Genomic DNA, 20336 nt, shown 5'->3' with positions numbered 1-20336 from the left:
GTGACGCGCCTCGCAAAAGTTTAGCCTGGAAGCTGGCCCAGCAATGCAGTTGCGGCGGACGGACCGCGGTTTCGCCGACAGGGGTCTGGGCTTGGCGCGTCTTCCCGGGAGAGAGGGAGGAAAGGGACAGCATGATGGTTGCAACCCAGTCTCACTTCTAATTAATTTCACTCGTTCCTTACTCCAACAAAACTTCGCAATGGTATGGGATTGAGTGTCTACGGTCAAGAACAATGTAGACTAACTGCAAATAGGCCGATCGCCTCGTGGGTCTCAGCATGCTCGTCGCAGCGACTGCCGTCTTCGTCTACTACACCGTCTGGACACTGTTCATGGTATGACTATCACTTGAAGATTTTCTTGCCGCAACACATGTACTAAGAAACATTTACAGCCCTTTGTTGATGACGACCACATCCTTCACTCTCTCTTCCTTCCTCGCGTCTGGGCTATCCGCATCCCCGTCATCCTCCTTATTCTCGGTACCACCGTCGTTGGCAGTTTCGTCTCGGTCGTAATGATCAAGAGCAATCGCAAGAAGGCACTCAAGGCCCAGCAAAAGAAGGCATCGTAAACAAACGCCAGCCCTGGATATGGACTTGGCTTTGGAGGAGTGGGGTGAAACCCATCGCCCGTAAAAGGGGTCTCAGCGTAACACTGCGGACTCGTTACTGGAATTGAGAGATGATAGTATAATATTGGCTTTTAGTCGTTGCCTTTCCAAAGCGGCCTAATCATGGTGCGGGTTATTGTGAAAATGTCACACAGCCTATGCGCCGAACTGCAAGCGTTCTCCTTCTTTTTGGCTTTATCACTATTGTTCCGTTCACATGATACTGCAATTGTCCTCAGTGATGACAATTGCCTCATTGCCTTCTTCTCCTTCCTCGCCGCCACCATTCCCAACACCCCCGACCTGACCTCTAGCCAGGTGTCTAGCCAGTTGCGCAAATACCGCCTGGCTAATGAAATAGTCGTCTCTTTCACCCTTGCGATCCATGTCATTCTGGCTTGTGATTTGATAACTCAGGTGCATCCTGCGCCGACTAGCAAGTCCCCCAGGTTCAACGTCGTCATCGCTATCACTGAGTGCTGCAGTTGCAGGCTCAGTCTCGGTTTCGGCTGTGGGTTCGGTGGTGACATTACGGCCACGGCGACCCCAACGGATGCTGGAGAAGGAAGAGGGGTCTGCCGAATGCACCCCTACGCCTTTTCGAGCGTTGTGTTGGAGGTGAGCATCTGGTGAGAATATCTTCACTGTGTGGTCAATGCCCGATACAGCCATGAGCGGTTCATAGGGATGGCCTAGGTCCTGTTAGCTGGGCATTTGGTTGTGTGTAGATTGACAAACGTACCCTGAATAACATTCACAACCTCTCCATCCCCTTCCAGGATGTTCAGAAGTTGTGCTGTCTTTCGATCCCAAATGAAAACGTGACCTGAATCGCTCCCGCTGACAACATACTCATCTTGAAGACCAAAGTAGTTGACGTCTTTTACCGTTTTGACATTACAATGTCCCATATAAACACGGGTGTGAGGTGCGCAAGGCACGTCGCGTTCAACCTTCCACCGTTTGTAGCGACTGCGACCAAAGTCGGTACGCCATAGCATATGTCCACTTCTTGTCCGCCGTAGTCCCTCTTCATCCTCGTCCTCGGAATCCTCGGAATCCTCGTCTAATCCATCTTCAGAGTCCCCATACCAATCGTTTTCGTCATCTTCGTCATCCTCGTCTTCGTCGTCGTCATTTTGTTCTTCGTCTTCCTCATTTTCCCCGGGATTCTGAACCACGGTGGATCTCGATCCTGTTGGGGTAACCGAGCTTGGGGAACCGTCCCCGTTTTCTGTTTCTTGGTTTGATGTCCTGATTAACTCTGCTTCACGGACAGGACCCTCGTCGATCACAGGATCAATATCCGCCTGTCGTGCTCTCAGCGCTCTCTCCTCGGCTCTGATTTGTTTGTCCGAGATGCCACGACCGCCATAGGCGCGATCCACGAAAGCAAAGTTGATGTCCTTCGAAGCGTTGAGCAGCACTCCCCTTCCAACCTGATATGCCCATCTTCTTTTGGCTGCACTTCGCGTTTGGGTAGGTTCATCTGTAAAATCCGCTTCCGTCGCAGATCCATCTGTTCCAGTCAGATCTGCAAAAGGTATTTGCAGCGCCTGGCCAAAGGCATCAACTGCTTCAATCTCAGAAGAGAACAGAATTCGAGTGGCATCCGTCTCAAATTTGGAGGCATCGGGATTGACAATGTTGTCATCACCCGCAAGGTTCATCAGGTAGGGAATCAGTTGCTCTTGTATGGCGTCCATGTCTTCTCCATGTGGAAGAGGCAGTCGAGCACTGCTACTCCGTCCAGAGAATCCCTCTACTACTGCGCCTGGACCACTATCAAGCCACAACAGTATGGCTTTCAAAAAGTCATATCCGAAATGTTGGTGCCGAGGCAACTCCCTCTCCCGTGGTGCCGGCTGGATCGATGCAAAGTATTGTGCAATCAAGGCGTCTGAGCTTGACCCGGTCAACAGCTGTCCGCCCAACACTCGTGCCAACGTTCCAGCTGCTTGCACAAACCGGCGCGAAGCTGCCCTGCTGTCGCGGAGCTTGTTTTGTACCGCCACATCGACGGGATCTGGGTTGATTGGATAAGTCCATGTCCGATCTATGTCATCCATATCTGCTATTATTGAGTTTGCCAAGCCCAGGATGGAGGTGAAGGCCAATTGTAGCCCGGTCTCTCCGTGTTCACCAAGGTCGAATATGCGCTTTGCTATCTTGATAGTTGTACTCGCAATCCGGTAATGGTCCGTGGATCGCAACTCGTTCAGTTGCTCCTGAGTTAGGCGACTCTCAGCAGGCGTTTGGATACGAATGTCTTCACTTTGTCCATTGCCATAGGTGACGCGTAGTGCAAGATCATCTTCCGTACTATCATTTCGTGGCCTGGATCCTGCCCGTTCAGCAGCCTCTTGAGACGATGCACTTGACTTTGGCCGCTTGCGTTTTTTGGCGGTGTCCTTGACTCGACGATTGGACGTACTACCTGATGCTTTTATTGGTGTTACATTCTCTCTTGCATCCGGACTTCTCAAAATGTCGAAGCTATAGATGTGGTCTTGAGACCAGCTTACGATGAGCTCGTTTGGCTGAGCGTCACTTATCTTACATGAGGTGATGTGACCGCTGTCGCTTCTGCCCATGCGTTGCTTCCCATTAGGCGCGAACTTCTTGACACACTGTGTCGCTTTTCCTAGGAGCTCCTCATCGTTTTCATTCCAACTTGCTGGAGTGGAAAGTCTGGAACCGCGCTCACGGTTGATGTCCCGGCCAAGCATACGTCGATCATGCAAGAAGCAATGAAGGTGTGCCCCACCAAGTGCAATATAGTGAGGTTGGCTAGGGGAACAAGAGACCGTGTTAAGATCCAGTCCATATCGACTGTACGAGATGAGTGGCGGCGGAATATCATCAGATGCGTCATCGTCTCTTGCCCACGCCGGAAGCATGCTGTCTCTTGCTGGTGGATACGCCCTGGCTGGCTGCCTTATATCCCATTGCCGTACATCTCCATCGTTGGAGCAGGTCATGAAATAGAATGGGTTGTCCTCTGTGACAATCCTCTTTACAGTGTCGGTGTGGCAGCGAAATGCCTTGGCATTTGTATCGGCCTCGGTAAGTGTCACTCTGCTCCGTGCTGTGCCCAAGTTTCGCGCACCACCTGCTCTAGAAGCAGTTCGGAAGGCCGAGTGACCTGAATGCTCAATGTCAAATATCCTCACGTCATCTGTTGCGCTAACGATGGTGCGGTCGCCCGAGTAAGGCATAAACTTTACGGAGAAGATGTTGGAGCGATGGCCTGTCTCAATAGATGTGGTGAGGTTGAACTGGTCGGTCGACGATTCGGGGTGATATGCATGAATGTTGATGCGATGGTCGTCGGAGCCGGTAGCGAGGAGACGGCCAGATTTCGACCAGCTAGCGATATCAGATACCTCCATTGAATATCCGTGAAGTTGTTTCTCACCTGAGGGCGTTGACGCATCCGTTGTGGCCTTCAAGCTCGTTTACGATATCGAGATTATCGACCCATTTCCGGTCGCCGTATATTGATCGGATGTCTGAGTATTTGCTGCGCTCTTGACCAACCTCTCGCTTAAGCAGCCGGTCGTAGATTGTGTACTTCATATCGGGCGGTGTTGAGGCTTGCCAGTAGCAGGAGGCACAGTGTGAAAGGCAACCCCAGAAAGTAGCGGAGAGACAGAGGGAAGACTAGGCGAGGCTTCTAGAAACACCTAGACGAAGGTAAAGCGAATCGGAAATATCAGTCAGGCGGAACAATTCGTAAATTCGACGGCTTCTGTGTGAGCATCTCGGCGCCCTGGCAGTAAAGTTTGGGGCGTGGTTGCGGGCGGCGCGTGCAAGTCGTCGCTGGAGGTCGCGAACGAATGACGAAAGGTGACTAGGCTGTCTCCACCACGTTTGTGCTCCAAGCTCTCCCCCGCGGCCTGCCGTTGCTCTGCCACGACCAATCACCGCCGATACACGTACAGATTTGCGCAGTAAAACCGCAACCCTTGTTCAGAACCCAGGGCACAGATGCCAACCTGAGATGCGGTGATGATCATATCTTACCACATCTGGCACGCTTCTTGTTGTTCCCCACCTTGGAACTAACACGTTTACGATAAGGACCATTATGACACGAGACATCACGACATGATAGTGACTGAGCATCATGGGCATTGCAAAGAATCACGGAACATTGACTTTTATTCGGTAAAACGTGGATATGAGCATTTATTTACATGGGAATCAAAGCAACTACAACACACTTCACCTCCAAGGATGAATAACTCTTTTATCCAAAGAATTTACATGACAAGAACAGCACCGACAGCACCAAAAAACACCATGAAGCCGACACTGGCGCGGCTAGCAGCGCCCTCAAACTGTGGTGGCATAGATGGGAGAGGTGTGACGGGCTTGCCGGTACCAGTGGGCAGGGGAACATACTGGCTGGTAGCGTTCTTAGCAGGGCCGGCGGGGATGTAAGGAACACCAGCCGATGGGTAAGGAGCAGGAATGTAAGTGGGAACGGCAACCTTGCTGAGAGTCACGTGGATGCTGCTGAAAGCCTCATGCTCCACGGGCTTCTTGGGATAGCCTGTGCCAACAGGATACGAGGGGTACTCAGCAGCAGGCGAAGAGGCGGGCTGAGCGGCGGAAGGCACAACAGGCACAGAGTGAGCTGGGTACTCAGGAGCCGCAGAAGATGCAGGAGCCGCAGAAGATGCAGGAGCCACAGGATACTCAGCAACTTTGGAGACTTCCGGAACGGCAGGGTACTCAGCAGCCTTAGAGACTTCCGGAACGGTAGGGTACGCAGCCTTGGAAGCCTCGGGCACGGCTGGGTATACAGGCTTGCCAGAAGAAATTGGCGCAGCAGGGTACTCCGCAGGGTATACGACCGAAGGAGCAGAGGATGGGTACTCAGGCACAGCAGTAACGGTGGCAATGGGCTTGGTGATGGTCACAGTCAATGTGCTGGCAGTGTATACACTCGTGGTCCATCCCTCAGGAACATCGGCGGTGCCGGTGGGCTTCGCGCACTTGGTGCAAACAGTCGCAACGTATGTCGTGGTGACGGTGGTAAGGCCGGTGGGGCAGACATCGACATAGGTGGCTTTGAGACGTTAGTATGTTTCCTTTAGGTTAAATGACATCTTGAACTTACTGGTAACGACGCTGGTGGTAGAGCCAGTGGGAACAGTTGGATACTCGGGCTGCTCGGGCTTCTTGGTAACGGAAGGCGTGCTGTCGTAACCAGTGCTGGACGCAGCTGGGTACTCTCCGTAGCCGGTTGAGCTCTCAGCAGGGTACTCAGCATCCTTACTGACAGAGTATGTCTCAGTTGGGTACACTGCTGACTCAGTAGGATAGACGCCATAGCTGGAGTTCACATCAGTGGGATAGACGCTGCTTGAAGTGCTGCAGGAAGTTGAGGTCTCGCTACCTGAAGGAACAACGGCAGAGCTGCTGATGCTTTCGGGTGTTGAGACGGTGGGAACAGATGATGGTCCAACGGAGGCGCTGCTGCTGGAAGCAGAGGGCGAGATGGTAGCAATAGAAGAAGGCTCAACAGGGGTGCTGCTGGGAATCTCAATAGAGCTGGAGCTGATAATGGTAACGCTGCTGGATGCGGGGGTGCTAGGTGCAGGAATGCTAGAAGTCGACACGCTAGAGATAGGAGTGCTGGGCACTGGGATGCTGGAAGCCGAGATAGTAGAGCCCGGAGTGCTAGAAGCGGGAACACTGGAGGTGGGATAGGTGGAAGCCGAGATGCTAGAAACCGGAGTGCTGGACGCGGGGACGCTGGACGCAGGAATGCTAGAAGCAGGAATGCTAGAAGCAGGAATGCTAGAAGCAGGTGTGCTAGAAGCGGGAGTGCTGGATGCGGGAGTGCTTGAAGCTGGGGTACTCGACGCAGGAACGCTGGAAACCGGGATGCTGGAAGCGGGGGTGCTTGAGGCTGGGGTGCTTGAGGCTGGGGTGCTTGAAGCTGGGGTGCTTGACGCAGGAACGCTGGATGCGGGAGTGCTGGAAGGTGTGATTGTCGAAGAGACCACAGAGCTAGACGATACAACAGGGTGGAACTTGTCATTGAAAGTACCCTCAACAGCATACTTCATCCAGGTACCGTAAGACTGGTCGTAGGTCGGGTTGTTCTTAGAGACGGTGGCCTCCCAAAGCATAACACCACCAAACATGCTGTTGCCCTGGAGCGATTGAACAAGTAGATTGGCATCCTCTGGGGCGAGGTAGTGGTCCTTGTGTGTAGGAAGGCCATCTTCACCGGCAGCCAATCCAAGGTAGAGTTTGATGTTCGGGTTCTTGGAGTTTGCCTTGAGCCAAGAAATCCAAGTGTTGAAGGTGAAGGTGCTCTCTGCCTTGTTCTTCATGTCTTGTACGGCCTTGGCAGCAGAGCAGGTCCAGGTGTTGTAGAACTGGGTGAAGAGGAAGTCGAAGGGAACCTCCTTGAGAGCAAGGAAGATCCTAGCATCGGGGACAACGCACTGAGGAGCACCGGAGAGAAGCATGTTGGAGTGTGCCTTGATGTACTTGCCGAAGACATCGTAGTTGAGATAGAGCATGTCTTTGGACGGTACATCCCACTCTGCGGCTTCGAGGTCGAGATCGAAACCATCGACATAGGCATCGCCGAAGGGACGGGGCTTGCCGGCAGCTTTCCACTCGGCAGTAGGGGGTCCGTAAGCTCCGAGCAAAAATTCGGCAAACCAGTTGGCAACATCTGGTGTTGGGAGGTAGTAGTCTGTTGGCCAGCCACCACCGAGCGAGAGCATGACCTTCTTGCCCCTCCTCTTGCAAGCATTGATGGCTTCACCAACGCCAGGGCATGAGCTGAGTAGCTGGCTAGGCTTGTTGGTAGTCGGGTCGGTGTAAGTTGCGTCACCGCAAGCATTGGCGTGGTTTGTTCCAGGATATTCACCTCGCTGCTTGGGGAACTTGTTGACGACTAGTAAGATGGTTGTATTAGCAGTGTTCTATTGGTAGGTAGACCAGTTCGATCAGAGATTGACATGTCCTCAGCTCAACTGAGGATCCACTATGTCCATCCCATCAGTGACTACTTACAGCCAATGTTAACAATGTCTACGTTAGGATCCAAGCAGACTTCGAGCAACGTCATCTGGTTGCTTCCCTGTCCCCAGTAAACAGCGACATTTGACTTGGAGGAGGCATCGTAAGCGGCCGAAGCAGTAGAGGCAAGAAGCCCAGTTGCAAAAGCAACGCGTGAGAAGATGGAAGTGACCATGATTACAGTATTAACAGTATGAACAACGATACGTGATGGAAATGATAGGACGGCCAGAGGCCAGTAAAGATTGTGATGAGCGAACTCAAAGAAGGGACGCAAGCAAAAATGCTGCAATTAGGATCGAGACTCGAAAGAGAGCGACTTGAGGGCGAACTGGAAAGCAGAGCGACTCACGATGAGAAAAGTAGGAATGGGAGATTACACTATATCTACTATTGGCCTCAAGGCCTCATGGCGTGGTACCTGCATGAGTGACTAGTCACTGAACAGCGCCGCTTAGCAGCAGGCAACCATGCCATTTTGCAGGATGGGACGGCAAATCTCATGGAGCTGCAGGAACAGAAAGATGGCTGTCTATTTGGGCTTCGATTGGTGGGGAGGCCTTGGACCTAACTGCTTCGAGTCTGAAGTCAGGTACGGCGTCCAAGAAGCTGTGCATCCAGGCGAGCGCTAAATTTGAAAATGGGTTGCTTCTAGGAGCCCTGACATATGATGTCTTAGTTTAGACTGATGACCGGTGGACAGGCCGCTTCCGGCCATGGGAAACTTCAATCTCGGCTAAAGGTATGGCCCTTTGAGTACCAACAAAGGGAAGAGAGAGAAGACGCCACGACAGGATGGTCGGTCCAGAGTTCCGGAAGTGGCGTTCATACTTAATCCAGGCACTGAAAAGGCGTGGTCTCGTATTGAATGGTGGGGTTTCTTGACGATATCACGACGAGTACTGTACCCTCATCTTCATGCCGAATTGGAGAGTTGGCCAGGCACGCTGCAGAAGCCTGATGGATGTGTGTCGCGGAGGAAAAAAGAATGGGGCTACGGTGGCTGCCTAATGGCTACGCCTCATGGCGGCATATTCGGAGTGGGTGGATTTATCCGAATGTAGGAAGGAGTCCGAGTGATTTGATGTTGGATGTGATCTAGGAGGCGTCGGCTACAGCACAAGCGACCACAAGTCAGGGGCTCCCGGCGCCAAACCATTCCTCATGCGGAAAGGCAGGTCTGGCCCTGACACTGCCGTACAGCCCTTGGGAACAGATTCTTTCATTGCCGCCTTGGCTTTCTTCACACCCAACGGCCGGAACACATGCGCCTGGCCGAGGCTCGTCTAGTCGCGAGTTGTTGTTGGTTTCATCGAGTGGATATCAGACGACTGGCGCTTTTGATTGCGTTCTCCTTCACCGGCAGCATAGGGTTAGTGCAGCGGGCCTGACTATACATCACGAGTTCTTGCGGAGAACTCATAAAAGAACAATCAATCTACTTACCGTGTTGATAACTACGATTAGTACAAAGCCGTGAACAATCGATCGCACCCACCAGGTGATGCTGCGGACCCTGCGACATCTATTTCAAGCCATCGACTGTGCTGGACAGCACGACTCATCTGCATGCCAAGTGTCCCTGAAATGGGGGGCGGAATGTTGGAGGCCTGAGTAGCCATGGCCTTTGCAGAATGCCTCGTTGTGTCAGGCGCGTAACTAGGATGATCTACCCAAGTCGTGTAGACACAATTGCTGATCGTTGCCTGACTCGAAAGCGTTCTGGATACCGGCAGTACCTCGACATGATGCGAGCCACGTGCCCGTGCGCTTGAACCCACAGTTCGGCATCCCCTGGCGCTGTTCGTCGATCCTATACGGGCCGATCACGAGCGATAAGCTTCGATCGTACAAAGCTTACCATAGGTGTAGGTAGATATTCCCGGGATAAGTCACCACCATGGCTGTGATAAGAGTTAGTTCACATCCTCATCCATGTTCTGCAACTGGGACTCAACTTGCTCGATTATGAAATGACGTTTCTTGAAGGGAGATTCCACTATTACATCTATGTATTAAATCCGTCTAGCATCCTTTGGTATCAATTTCCTCCTCATAGTTTCCCCTTCTCGTAAAAGAATTCATAAATCATAGTGTTGCTAAGCCTATGCGACGGCGAATCGACTGCGCTCTCGCAGCTTCTTACCAAACTTAAACAAGAGGAAGATCCCAACAGAGCAGATTACCATGCACCCTGCCAACAAACTTACGCCTCCATCAATTCCGATGCCCTCGAACATTGGGCGCGCAAAGAGAATGGCTGCAAATGCAAATGCACTTCGGCTCAGACTATTCGCGCTGAAGATACTGGCTGCGTAACGCGGATAGATGTTCGGGATGTAGAGCAAGACACTCTGAGCGATGAAGTAGATTCCGAAGACAGTCAGACCGAGACCGATCGTAGGTACAATCCAATGAACAGATGGTCGAGACGCCCATGCAAACATGAACAGTCCAATTGCGATGATAGGGCTGGCAATCAAACCGGGCCACAGATGGTTTTCAAGCTCGCCAAATGTACCGCTCATCAAACGGGGGAAGACTCGGTACTTGAGGTACAAGACATGGATTGTGAATGCGAGTCCACAGCCTGGAAGAATTGAAAGGAAGATAAGGCCAGTTGTCTCGGCGTTGAAGTTATACATGGGGACGTAGACCAAAGGAAGAGACTGGCATGTGTTAGTGAGCGCGCTTAGTGACCAGATTGATGAAGTGCTTACCTCAAAGAATGAGTAGTAGATGCCATAACACAAACCCATGTATACCGTCGTGAACAAGATGGCCGGGTCCAGAACGTTGATCTCCCAGGGCTTGACAAGAGCGTCAAATAGCAAACTGCTGACTTTCATGTTCTTCTGCTTACGTTCTGAGTCAGACATAAGCTCCTGGTTGCCGGTCTCCTCGCGCATACGCTTAGCCTTGTAGTAGAGAATAGTGGGTCCAGAGCTCTCTGGCAGAATGAGAAGCAACGCGAGATATACTGGTCCTGAGATGATGAGCAACTCCCAGCTCGAGAAGCGCCATCCCAAGTCCTTGACGGCGTAAGAAGACAGTGTTGGGCCCAGGGCGGGACCCAATGTGGCGACCATAGCCCAGAGGGCGACGGCAAATGGGAACTCAGCCATTGTCCAGACATCCGCGAGTGATGCACCCGCAGTAGCGAGGCAGGGCGATGCCATGAAGCCCAGGAGGAATCGCAGGACCATCAACCCGGCGAAGTTGTCCACTAGCGAAGTGGGTATACACAGGATAACAAACAAGAATCCTGAGATGGCATATGGGGGGTTCCTGCCGATAGCTGGAACCTCGGACAGTGGGGAAAATAGCAGACACCCAATACCGTAGCCGAGCACGTACAGTGCAATACCTAGTGAGGCTGCGACATGACTGACGTCAAATATTTCCATCACATCTTGCTGCGAGGAAGTGTATATCGAAGATCCGACATAGACGGCGAAAGTGTAGACGCAGAGTATGACAGTCACTAGGATTTTGTGGCTCCGAGGCCAGTTCTGAGGGTTGCTAGGGTCGTCTGGGCCGCTCCAGTCTACGAGTGTAGTTTGATGCTGCTTGAGCTCTGCGCCGATGGGGCCCCCCGTGGGTACTTCTTCCTTTGGAAAGGGGAGGTCGTCTGTTGACGAGGATGGGGATATTGGTTTGGCGGGTTTGCGGGTGTAGTCGAACTTGCGGTGTTTGGCATAGTGCAATAATGTTCCCACACTAGAGTGCTTGAACAAGTAGGACGACATGGCTGCAGTGGTATGGTGCCACGAGTATGCAGGACGTGTTGAACACCAACAGAAAGATCCTTGGTGAAGGCTGATAAGGCTGAGTGGAACGTTGTAGTTCTACCTCTCAAAAGGGGTGACGCGTATCCCGTAGGGAAGGCGCGTCTGTTGGATAGGAATTCGGAAAGTGCTGTGGTATCAAACCAAGTTCCTCCCTTGAGCCTTTATACCTTATTCGAGTTTCTATCTTTACTTCATTGTCTGCAGGGCCAGCCACGCGAGGGTGTCAGACTCTTGCGTGACACGAAAACACGGCTAGGAACCAGAGATGCACAGAAATTTCCGGACCGGTCAAGCGTAGCAAAAACGAAGTAGATTTCATGTGTGTCCTGGATTTCTCCCACAACACCCAGTTAGGCGACAACCTCCGATGGGGCGCATCTCACATTCCGGTACTTGAGCCCTTGGCAAAGGGCTGATCTTAGGCAAATGTAGTTGTCTATCTCTTAGCCTTGTCGTCTGCCGTTGGTTGATTCGTCGGATACTTTTTTGATAGTGCTCGAAACCAAGAGTCACAGTGGAGCCAGCGGAGGCAACGGAGTAAGCGGACATAAAGCGACATGGGAAAAGCAACCACACATATTACAGTGAGCGGAGTGCCGGACGAATTGAGGATATGCAGCGAAGAGTGGGTGTGCACGAAGAGTGTATCAGTGTCTCGAAAAGCATGTGAGCCCAATGTGCTACCTACACCTACAATTCTGACCGTTCTGCAAGCGAGGCTGGCCGCGTTTAGTGTGCCCACAAAAGCAGTCAGATAACGCCCTTAATTGCTGGCGCTCGCTGATTGCACAAAAAGAAAAAGGGGTTGTGGAAAACGCAAACCCAAGTTACTACAAGGCTTTGCTGTCTTTGCTCTATCAACCTCGACATCGTCGCAGAAACTCACTAAACATCTTTCCAAAAACACACAGCGCATGTACCTCACATGATCCAATTGCAGACATCTAATCGACTTTGGTCCGAATCCTCGCAAGAAAAAGCCTCCGACATTTGTAAGTCAACGGTTGTTTTCATGGGCAACTGCAAGCCACATTTCGCTGACAAATGGCCGCTAATGTGTCGGCGATCGCTTCTAAAACATGGCGGCTGAGGTGATATGCAGGATAAGCGAGGACGTAACATGTACAGCGTGGCCCTGTTGTTAAGCAGAAAGTGAAATGTCAGCAAGGTAAAGTTTACGTATCTTGCTGTCGAAACATCCTCTCATTCTCGTCCTCCGGTTCTCGTCCATCCCATTATCGAGCGTCAGTATTATACTTATTGGAGTCATAATGAATCATGGTGCTTCATAGATAATACACTTGTCGTAATCGATATCTTTTAAGGCGTTATCGGGGGTGCTGACATTGGTACTTAGCACTATGTCCGTTAAACCCGTGATGTTCTCGGATCCCCGACGAACACGTGAAGCGGCAGTGGAGATATGCGACGGGTTTTCGGTAGACACCAATGCCCTAGCGGTCACATACATCCCGTAGAGTTGATTATAGTGTTGTCAGATTTCTCCACACCTTATGGCTAGGGGCCGAGGCTCCAGACTTGATGTCATGACCCTAGAATAGTTTACAGGGACGAATCGATGACCAAGCAATACATTTATATCGACAGGACAAATAATGAACTAATTCGAAAGCCGATTTCCTAGGCTGCCTGAATAGTAAGAGACTCAAGACGCTATCGCAAACTGTTCAAGTCCAAGCCAAGGTATCTGACTACGCACATATTTGCCAAGAGATAAGATGTTGATTGATTAGGCCACCCATTTCACACAAGGTCTGGCTTGCGATCTTACTTACTTCCACTCAAGAGGACAATGCATCGTAACCAATCGCATCGACATTTCATCAGCACACTTACGCCTCAGCCAGGCTCCCGTGCGGCAACACTCAACCAAAATGCACGTCCCTCTTCTAACACACCGATCTTACCTTACTCGAACTATCGCGGCGTTACCGAGAACTGATTGTTGTTGTTGTTGTTTTTTGTTTCAGGAGCCCTTGGTGTACTTTCACTCGTGACTTTATGTGCATTGGCATCTCCTTTCTGAACAAACGAAGCCTTGGCCCGCGCCTAGCCTTGGTAGGTCAGACGATCTATTAGCTGAATCGGGTCGACAAAGCTTCACTATAGCATGAATTCAGTTGATTGCAGTGAAAGATTAATAACCTTTCAGGCAACGAGGAAGCAAGACTGCAGAAGATTGGGCAAAGACGAGGACTTACATATTGTGCATCACTCACGTGCTTAGCCCAAGGAGTCGTATACTCGACCAACCACCCCTTTTCCGCCTTTTTCGAAAGCCAATAGGCGGGAGCAATCTATAACAGTGTCCCCATACATATGATCCGCTCTGATTATCATAGTGTTCCAGGCAACCCTCTGCTTCACCGGCCGCAGGATACAACGTCTTTACCTTCTGCAAAACCCTCAGCCGTCAAGTAAAGTAAATACTGCACCAACCAAGCCCCAAAAAGAAGGCTTAGAAGAATTAAAAAACCCATCGCTTCCTAAAAATCCCAGTCGCAAACCCCCCCGACGGAACGAAATTCTCTCCTTTCATACCAAATACACGAGACATCGTCACCGCCTCCATATCGACCCTGCCCCCCCTTGACAACCTCACTCATCGACTCCGCTAAAAACCCCATCACGGACAACCAGCTACAAACGTGATCGTAGCAATCAAATCTCTGAAATTTTTCGTCAATCTCGACGCAACTCTTCCTCAACACCCCCCATACCCCCACAAACTCCATCAAATACCGATACATCCGATTGACAGGCAAGAGACCGATAGTGGATCGTATGCACATCCAGTAAAAGTCGGTACTGCAAAATATCATAATCTCAAAAGTCTTCGCAAAAGAAAAGAAAAACGCCAGTTTTGAAGGAAAAGAATCAAATATATGCAATTGGTATCTTTAGTTCCCAAAAAGTCCCCGAGCCAAAAACGCCGCATCGTTCCTCATGAAAGCTAAGTCATAAATGATTCCCTCAAAGCCATGTTACTCAGAAGACGCAAAAGTTACTTTCTCTCGCCCTTCCTCCCAGTCTTCTTAAGCCTAGCTGCAAGATCCAACATAGCATCCGCCCAAACCGCCATGCCTTCTTTCTCGTTGATTTCATTACCGCAAAAGTCCTTTAGGAAAGCACCCATCTTCTCCTCACCATACTTCTCACCATAGACGACTTCTGCTGCCATGCTAACTTCAGTTTCTACACCTTCCTTGCCGAGATTGACGCCGAGTTCAAACGTAGCCTTGACTTTGGTTTGGAGAGTGGGAAGAAGCATGTTGGCAGCGATGGCCATGCGTTCATCTGACAGGATGCATTCTTCTGTGATGTAGCTGTGCTCTAACCAGCGAACACCCTCGGCAACTGCAAGCGCAGTAGCCCAGCTGTTCTTGACAAGATGGAGCAGAGACGAAATGCGTGTCTGTGATTGCGGGATGGCGTGAAGGTGAGCGCGGATCAACTGAAGGAAGAAGCGCTTGCTAGTAGTCAGGGGACGGGGATGTGGTGTTGCTGAGTCTCCAATGTATGCGAGTGAGATGGAGCCGTTTGGTGTGTTGGAGCCTGTAGCAAAGGCAGATGGCACGAAATACAGTTCCAGGTCGTTCAAGTGAGTCATGGTGATGCTTGTGGATGAAGCAGAGGTAATACTCCAGCCGTGAGCTTGTTCCATAGCAGCGACTTGAGCTGTGTTGCTGTTAGCCGGATGTCATCATTGATTAATGGACTGGGCGTACCTTTGAGATTGCTGACTTCACTCGTTGACCAGCCACGGCACTCTTCTCGCATGCGTTCAGCAGCCTTGATCTCCTCGATGCATTCAACCTTGCGACTCTTGGCTGCCTCGATACGCGCTTCTTTATCAGCGAGCTCCTTCTGAAGCTGTGCCAACAATCGCTTTTTCTCTTCCAGCTCAGCATCTGTGGCAGTGAGTTTCTCTCTTGTCTGCTCAAGTTCTTCCCGATCGCAACTGTTCAACTCATCGTGGCGCTGCTGTAACCGCTTGCACTCAGTGGACAGAAGCTCCTTCTTCTCTACTAAAGGCGGTAGCACAACATCAAGGAGCTGCTCCTGGTTGATCAGTGCAGACTCATCGCGTTTGAAGCCATCCATAGTATGAAGGAGGCCGGTCTTCAGATCTTGCAGAAGAGTGCTTCTCCAAGTATACCACTCTCCACGTGCTTCGAGGCGGGCATTGGTCTTGAGATTCTTGAATTGGTTGTCCATGACAGCACGCTGGTCCGGAGGAGCAGTGAGATATTCACTAAAGAGTAGCGGGTTCTCCTCCAGGACATTAGCCTCCATGGTGCGGACAAAGTGGCGACCATCCGAGATGTACTTCTTCATCTCGTGGCATGCGTGTTGATACAGTTCGTACTCTGGCAATGTACACGCACCAGCAACCACGAAGCGATCCAATGACTCTTCCTTCTCCTCTACCTCGACGTCATGAAAAGCAGAGGGAGCAGCAGTATGCCGCCTCTTAGTCGTACTAAGGTCCATGAAGCGGATTTTGGTCATGTCCAGGAAGTCCTGAAGCGAGATGCGCTCAACCTCGGAGAAGTCTTCTGCAACACTTTCCTCTACTTGAGCCTCCTCCTGTTCTTGCTCACCGAAGACGACACGTTTCTTAGGACTTATACTTTTCCGTGGGGTAGCCTTCTTGGGTGTTGGGGTCTTCTGCTTGGGTGTTGGCTGCTTTTGGGGAGTCTGGGCCTTCTTTGGTGTCATGCCTCGCTTCACCGGTGACATCAGTGACTGCTTTCGTGGCGTAGATAACAGCTTGATGCTGTTGCTCAGTAGTGAAGTGCTCTTCAAAACAGGCTCCTCGCGTGGTGCACCTAGAGGACTGAACTGTACGGCAGACAATGAAGAACGACGTCGGTTCAGGATAGGGGCAGCAAGCGGATCGTCAGGAATCGCTTTGGGTGTATCTGTTTTCTTTTGGCTGGTAGGCGTTGCTACAGATCCTTTCTCCTTCGAAGCGCTCAAAGGAGTACGGCGCACGAATGGAGAAGGCTCGATCTCTTCGATATCCTTCTGCCTAACAATTTCAGGAGTTCCTGGATCCAGAGTTGGGTAAACCACATCTCCGGAGGTGCTGGGAGTAATATCTTTCAATACCTCAGGAGCTGCCTCTGCCTCAGCCTCAGATCTGAGAATTGAGCTCCTTCTGCGTCCTGGTGATTTTTTGGCTGACAATTTTTGCGGAGTCGGTGTCTTGCTAGCTGGAGTGGGTGTGGCATCGGCAGACTTCTCCGGGGTTGCTGATGCTAGGATGGATCGCTTAATACCAGGTCCAACAATCTTGGTGAACTCCATGGAGAGGTCCTCGTCCTCGACCTCCTCATCCTGCACGTCTTCCTCCATCTGTGCAGGAGATTGATTCTTCTTGATACTACTCATAGCAAGTGTAAAGTCCATGGTTGCATCTTCAACTGGAGTCTCAGCGCTAGCACCACTAGTAGATGCAGGCACTGGTCCTTTTACGATACCCCCGATTGCCATTGTAAGGTCCATAGTAGCATCCTCGGATACGTTCTCTTGAGATTGTAGACGTTGTCGCAGGCTGGCTCGTCGGTCCGTAGGGCGCTTCGCGGGGCTTCCTTGTGATGCTTCAAGCATGGATATTCTCCTCTTAAGACTCTTCCTCCTGTTTGCGGGCGCGTTGGCTGCCATGGCCCGAATGCTTCCCAGTGGCATAGTCAGGTCCATGGTCATGTCTTCATCCATGTCTGAGCTTGCGGTGTCGGGTTGCTGCTCCTGCTCTTGCTGCTGCTGCTGCTGTTGTTGATCCTGGGGAATGATGCGACCCACTGCTCGTGTGATATCCATGCTCATGTCGTCATCCTCTGCCACCGTACGTGCTGGTGAGAAGGCAGGGCTAGCGTTTTCCTTGTCGTATTCGGTGACAAAGCTCTTCTTTGCCCATGGTTTGAAAGCGGAAGTGATTTCGTCTTGTGCAATGTCCATGGTCATATCTCCGTTCTCGTCTTCGTCTTCGTCTTCGTCGTCCAAATCCAGTCTTTGAGTAGTTGCCTGGTTCGCAGCCTCACGGAGTGCAGCGTCCAAGCGAGCGCTGCTCTGCGAAGAGTCCTCTGTGTCCGGGGAAGCGCCCAGGTTCTCTGTCAAATCGTCGTCGCTCTCAGAATCACTGCTGCCGTTGTTATCGCCGCCAGGTGACGCGTTATCCCCACTCAGAGGGCTTGAAGAGTAGACGTCATCTGGGTTGTTGAAATTCATTGGCGGTATTCCAGAACTTCTACGATTCTTCTTCTGGTGTTGCGATCGCTGGTTTGCAGGCGAAGAACCAGGCTCAGGTTCAGGCTCCTCGGCCTGCTCTGGTGGCGTGGAGGGTGGCTCGGCGGGGTCTGAAGGAGGGGCAGGCGATGCGGGTGTGAATGCCTGGGAGACGTTCGAGGCTCTTCGGGTGGCCTCTGACGAGGCGGAGGAAGTGGTCGCATCGCGCATGTACTCGACTACATCCCACGTATGTAAAGTGGCTTCTGGGGCAAACGAGACGCGTCTCCTTGCTAAGAATAATCAATATTGTAACTCCTACAGTTTTGAGACTACCAATCTTACCCAAAGACTTGCGACGGGCTTCGCGCCGCTTCTTCTCATCCTCGCCATTAGAGGCAAGGATTGACTTGACTGCGGGGATAAAGGCAGACTAAACAGTCAGCAACTTGTACATTCCTGGTCGCATACACTCGAAATACCTTTCTCCTATTTCCCATGGCCTCTTTCAGGGGGGGTGCTTCCAACTCTTCCAAGCCACCAGGACCAATACTCTTGCTACGCGTCTTCCGCGCAGTCTTTTTGGGCGATAGCCCTGATTTCTTTGGTGATTGTGCGGGAGCTTTGAATGAACCATTGGCGGTGAGGCCGTCGGCAATATTATCTCGGGCGTCTGATTGCGCCATGGTGTGGTTGTGAAATTTGGAGTGTGGTTGTCGTGGTTCGGGACCGGAGTGTCGATGCATGTAAACACGACAAGCGCCAAACCAAACAATACGTCGTCAGGCCCGTGCGCGCCCCCTCGTCTGATCTTATCATTAATCCCCGCATCTTCAAACCATCGTCACCAAGTAAAACCTGAATTCTCTTATACTAACTTATATTGTTCTGGGTATCTAAGCACAAATAAAAACTATCTATACAATGTAGGAAATAATCTCAAACACAGTACAAAAACCATTGTGTATCCCCACTCTTGCTGTTGGAAACGAGCGTCCTAAGGAAATCCGGTGTCTATGGAAACAGCCGAAAGTCAAAAACAGCCGAAAGCCAAAACCGATCGAAAGTCAAAACTGGCCAAAAGTCAAGAACACTTAACCCAAAGACTCCTTTAGACTCCCAGTAGAAAACATCCTGATCCACATCACCAACCCTAGTTCCCTCCAACAATCCGGCGGCGGCGCCATCCACTCAGCGGCCGAATCTCCTCCGTCTTCGTATCGCTAACTCGGTGGTACCTGCTCCATCGTTCATCTTGGGTCTCCCTCTCCTTCTCTTCAAAGCCTCCCCAGAAGCTGTTTCGCCGGACCCTAGTGCGCTCCCGAGACAGAGACCGCTCACGGGTCTCCCAGGCCTCATCAATCCATCTGTCACTGCGGTGAAGCGCCTCGCTAGACCAGAGGTGAGAGCCGCGAGAATGGTGGTAGGATGTGCTGGGTCGATCCAAGGTAGCACTGATCCTGAGTCGAAGCGCACGGTCTTCTGCGTCTTCATCATCGCTGTGATGGTGACGGTCAGAGTACCGGTATGTGCGGTGTCTGTCGTAGCTGTATAGCCTCTCTTCGTCTTCGTTATTGCGTGTGTCGTTTGACCAGATGTTATAGCGTTCCAGCTGAGAAGGTCGATCGCGGACCGTCAGGGCGCTGGAGATCTTGTTGGACTTGTGGTTGGCGGGGTATGGGTAATCATCATGGCCGTCGTCGAGGTCCGAGAGCGTGATGCTGTGGTCGCGTTTGTGGGTATTGCGGCGCACCAGAGGGCGTGAGTTGTAAGGCTCCTGTTCAGGAGTGCGCTCGCGCGCATGAGTGTGAGAGAAGTGCAAGTAAGACATTGTGGTTGCCTTGTAAGCCTGCCTTAGGACTTCTGAGATCAGATGGTAATTGACTCGAAGAGGTGGTGGTATGGAACTTGTTCTGAGAAAGTCTGTGTCTGCAACTATAGCTGCGTGGAGGATACTTATAGCTGTGCCAGTAAGAAGAGGGTGAAGGACACCGTCGTGTAGTCACATCCTCTATATACCATCCGACCGCATGTCTCAACTGCCTACACAGTGAACGACATCATACCTGGCCAGCATGGACCCACACAACCCGTGAACAATGAACTAGCACCGCCTCTTTTTTGTGGCTCACCATCGTGGCTGACGCAGGTGATGGCCACTATGGTTGGCTGCGCCTCCTCTTGGGCGTCCTTTTGCATGAACTATGGCGTACCGATAATGATCTCACCGCCAAACTACTGAGGCTTAACAGTTGCCTCTTGGCTATTTGCACACTTATGAAACCCTTCCGCGGTGAACATGTGAGGGGTTGGTGCAAACAAAGTTGCGGTCGCGGCAATGGGGCTATGGCCTTTTGCAAGTGTGGGGGCCGGAAACTCGATGGTCGCAGGCTGGTCGCGATGAGCAAACTAAGTGAACATGACGGAACCTGCCGGTATTCAAGTAGGTGCCTGCAAAACTGCACATTCTTGCTCCAATGTGCCCGTAAATTTTACTGAATATCCTTGCCTTCAGGCACCTGGCTCATCATAGCTTGTAATGTTTCAATCATCATGGAATCTGCTAGATCTCCATTCAAGTCGGGGGGTGCTTTTGGCTGACAATTGTTCGTTCATGCTGACCAGAC

General features: G+C 51.4%; 6 protein-coding genes across 6 annotated transcripts; 1 reads left to right on the top strand and 5 right to left on the bottom strand.

Annotated features, from left to right (window-relative positions):
- Positions 1-254: 254 nt before the first annotated feature.
- Positions 255-574, top strand: COCMIDRAFT_93637 (uncharacterized protein; the record flags this gene model as incomplete). The annotated part of the gene is made up of 2 exons (XM_007689174.1): positions 255-335; positions 395-574. Coding segments are annotated over 2 exons (261 nt in total), but the record flags the coding sequence as incomplete, so codon positions are not given.
- Positions 575-826: 252 nt separating this feature from the next.
- COCMIDRAFT_93707 (uncharacterized protein) lies at positions 827-4192 on the bottom strand (the record flags this gene model as incomplete). The annotated part of the gene is made up of 3 exons (XM_007689173.1): positions 827-1305; positions 1356-3982; positions 4032-4192. 3 exons carry the CDS (start codon positions 4190-4192, stop codon positions 827-829), a joined length of 3267 nt encoding a protein of 1088 aa, XP_007687363.1.
- A 686-nt stretch (positions 4193-4878) lies between these two features.
- On the bottom strand, positions 4879-7841 carry COCMIDRAFT_93702 (glycoside hydrolase family 18 protein; the record flags this gene model as incomplete). Its single annotated transcript, XM_007689172.1, has 4 exons — positions 4879-5690; positions 5742-6229; positions 6386-7541; positions 7661-7841. The coding sequence occupies 4 exons, from the start codon at positions 7839-7841 to the stop codon at positions 4879-4881; spliced, it is 2637 nt and encodes an 878-aa protein (XP_007687362.1).
- Positions 7842-9771: 1930 nt separating this feature from the next.
- Positions 9772-11415, bottom strand: COCMIDRAFT_4751 (uncharacterized protein; the record flags this gene model as incomplete). The annotated part of the gene is made up of 2 exons (XM_007689135.1): positions 9772-10335; positions 10387-11415. The coding sequence occupies 2 exons, from the start codon at positions 11413-11415 to the stop codon at positions 9772-9774; spliced, it is 1593 nt and encodes a 530-aa protein (XP_007687325.1).
- A 3067-nt stretch (positions 11416-14482) lies between these two features.
- On the bottom strand, positions 14483-18395 carry COCMIDRAFT_25787 (uncharacterized protein; the record flags this gene model as incomplete). The annotated part of the gene is made up of 4 exons (XM_007689145.1): positions 14483-15156; positions 15207-18002; positions 18055-18142; positions 18192-18395. 4 exons carry the CDS (start codon positions 18393-18395, stop codon positions 14483-14485), a joined length of 3762 nt encoding a protein of 1253 aa, XP_007687335.1.
- A 467-nt stretch (positions 18396-18862) lies between these two features.
- Positions 18863-19540, bottom strand: COCMIDRAFT_93652 (uncharacterized protein; the record flags this gene model as incomplete). The annotated part of the gene is made up of 1 exon (XM_007689171.1): positions 18863-19540. One exon carries the CDS (start codon positions 19538-19540, stop codon positions 18863-18865), a length of 678 nt encoding a protein of 225 aa, XP_007687361.1.
- Between the last annotated feature and the right edge of the window lie 796 nt (positions 19541-20336).

Source organism: Bipolaris oryzae, assembly GCF_000523455.1.
Source record: "Bipolaris oryzae ATCC 44560 unplaced genomic scaffold scaffold_53, whole genome shotgun sequence".
NCBI lineage: Eukaryota > Fungi > Ascomycota > Dothideomycetes > Pleosporales > Pleosporaceae > Bipolaris > Bipolaris oryzae.
Note: the sequence above shows the minus strand (reverse complement) of the source record. Positions and strands in the feature narration are given on the sequence as shown.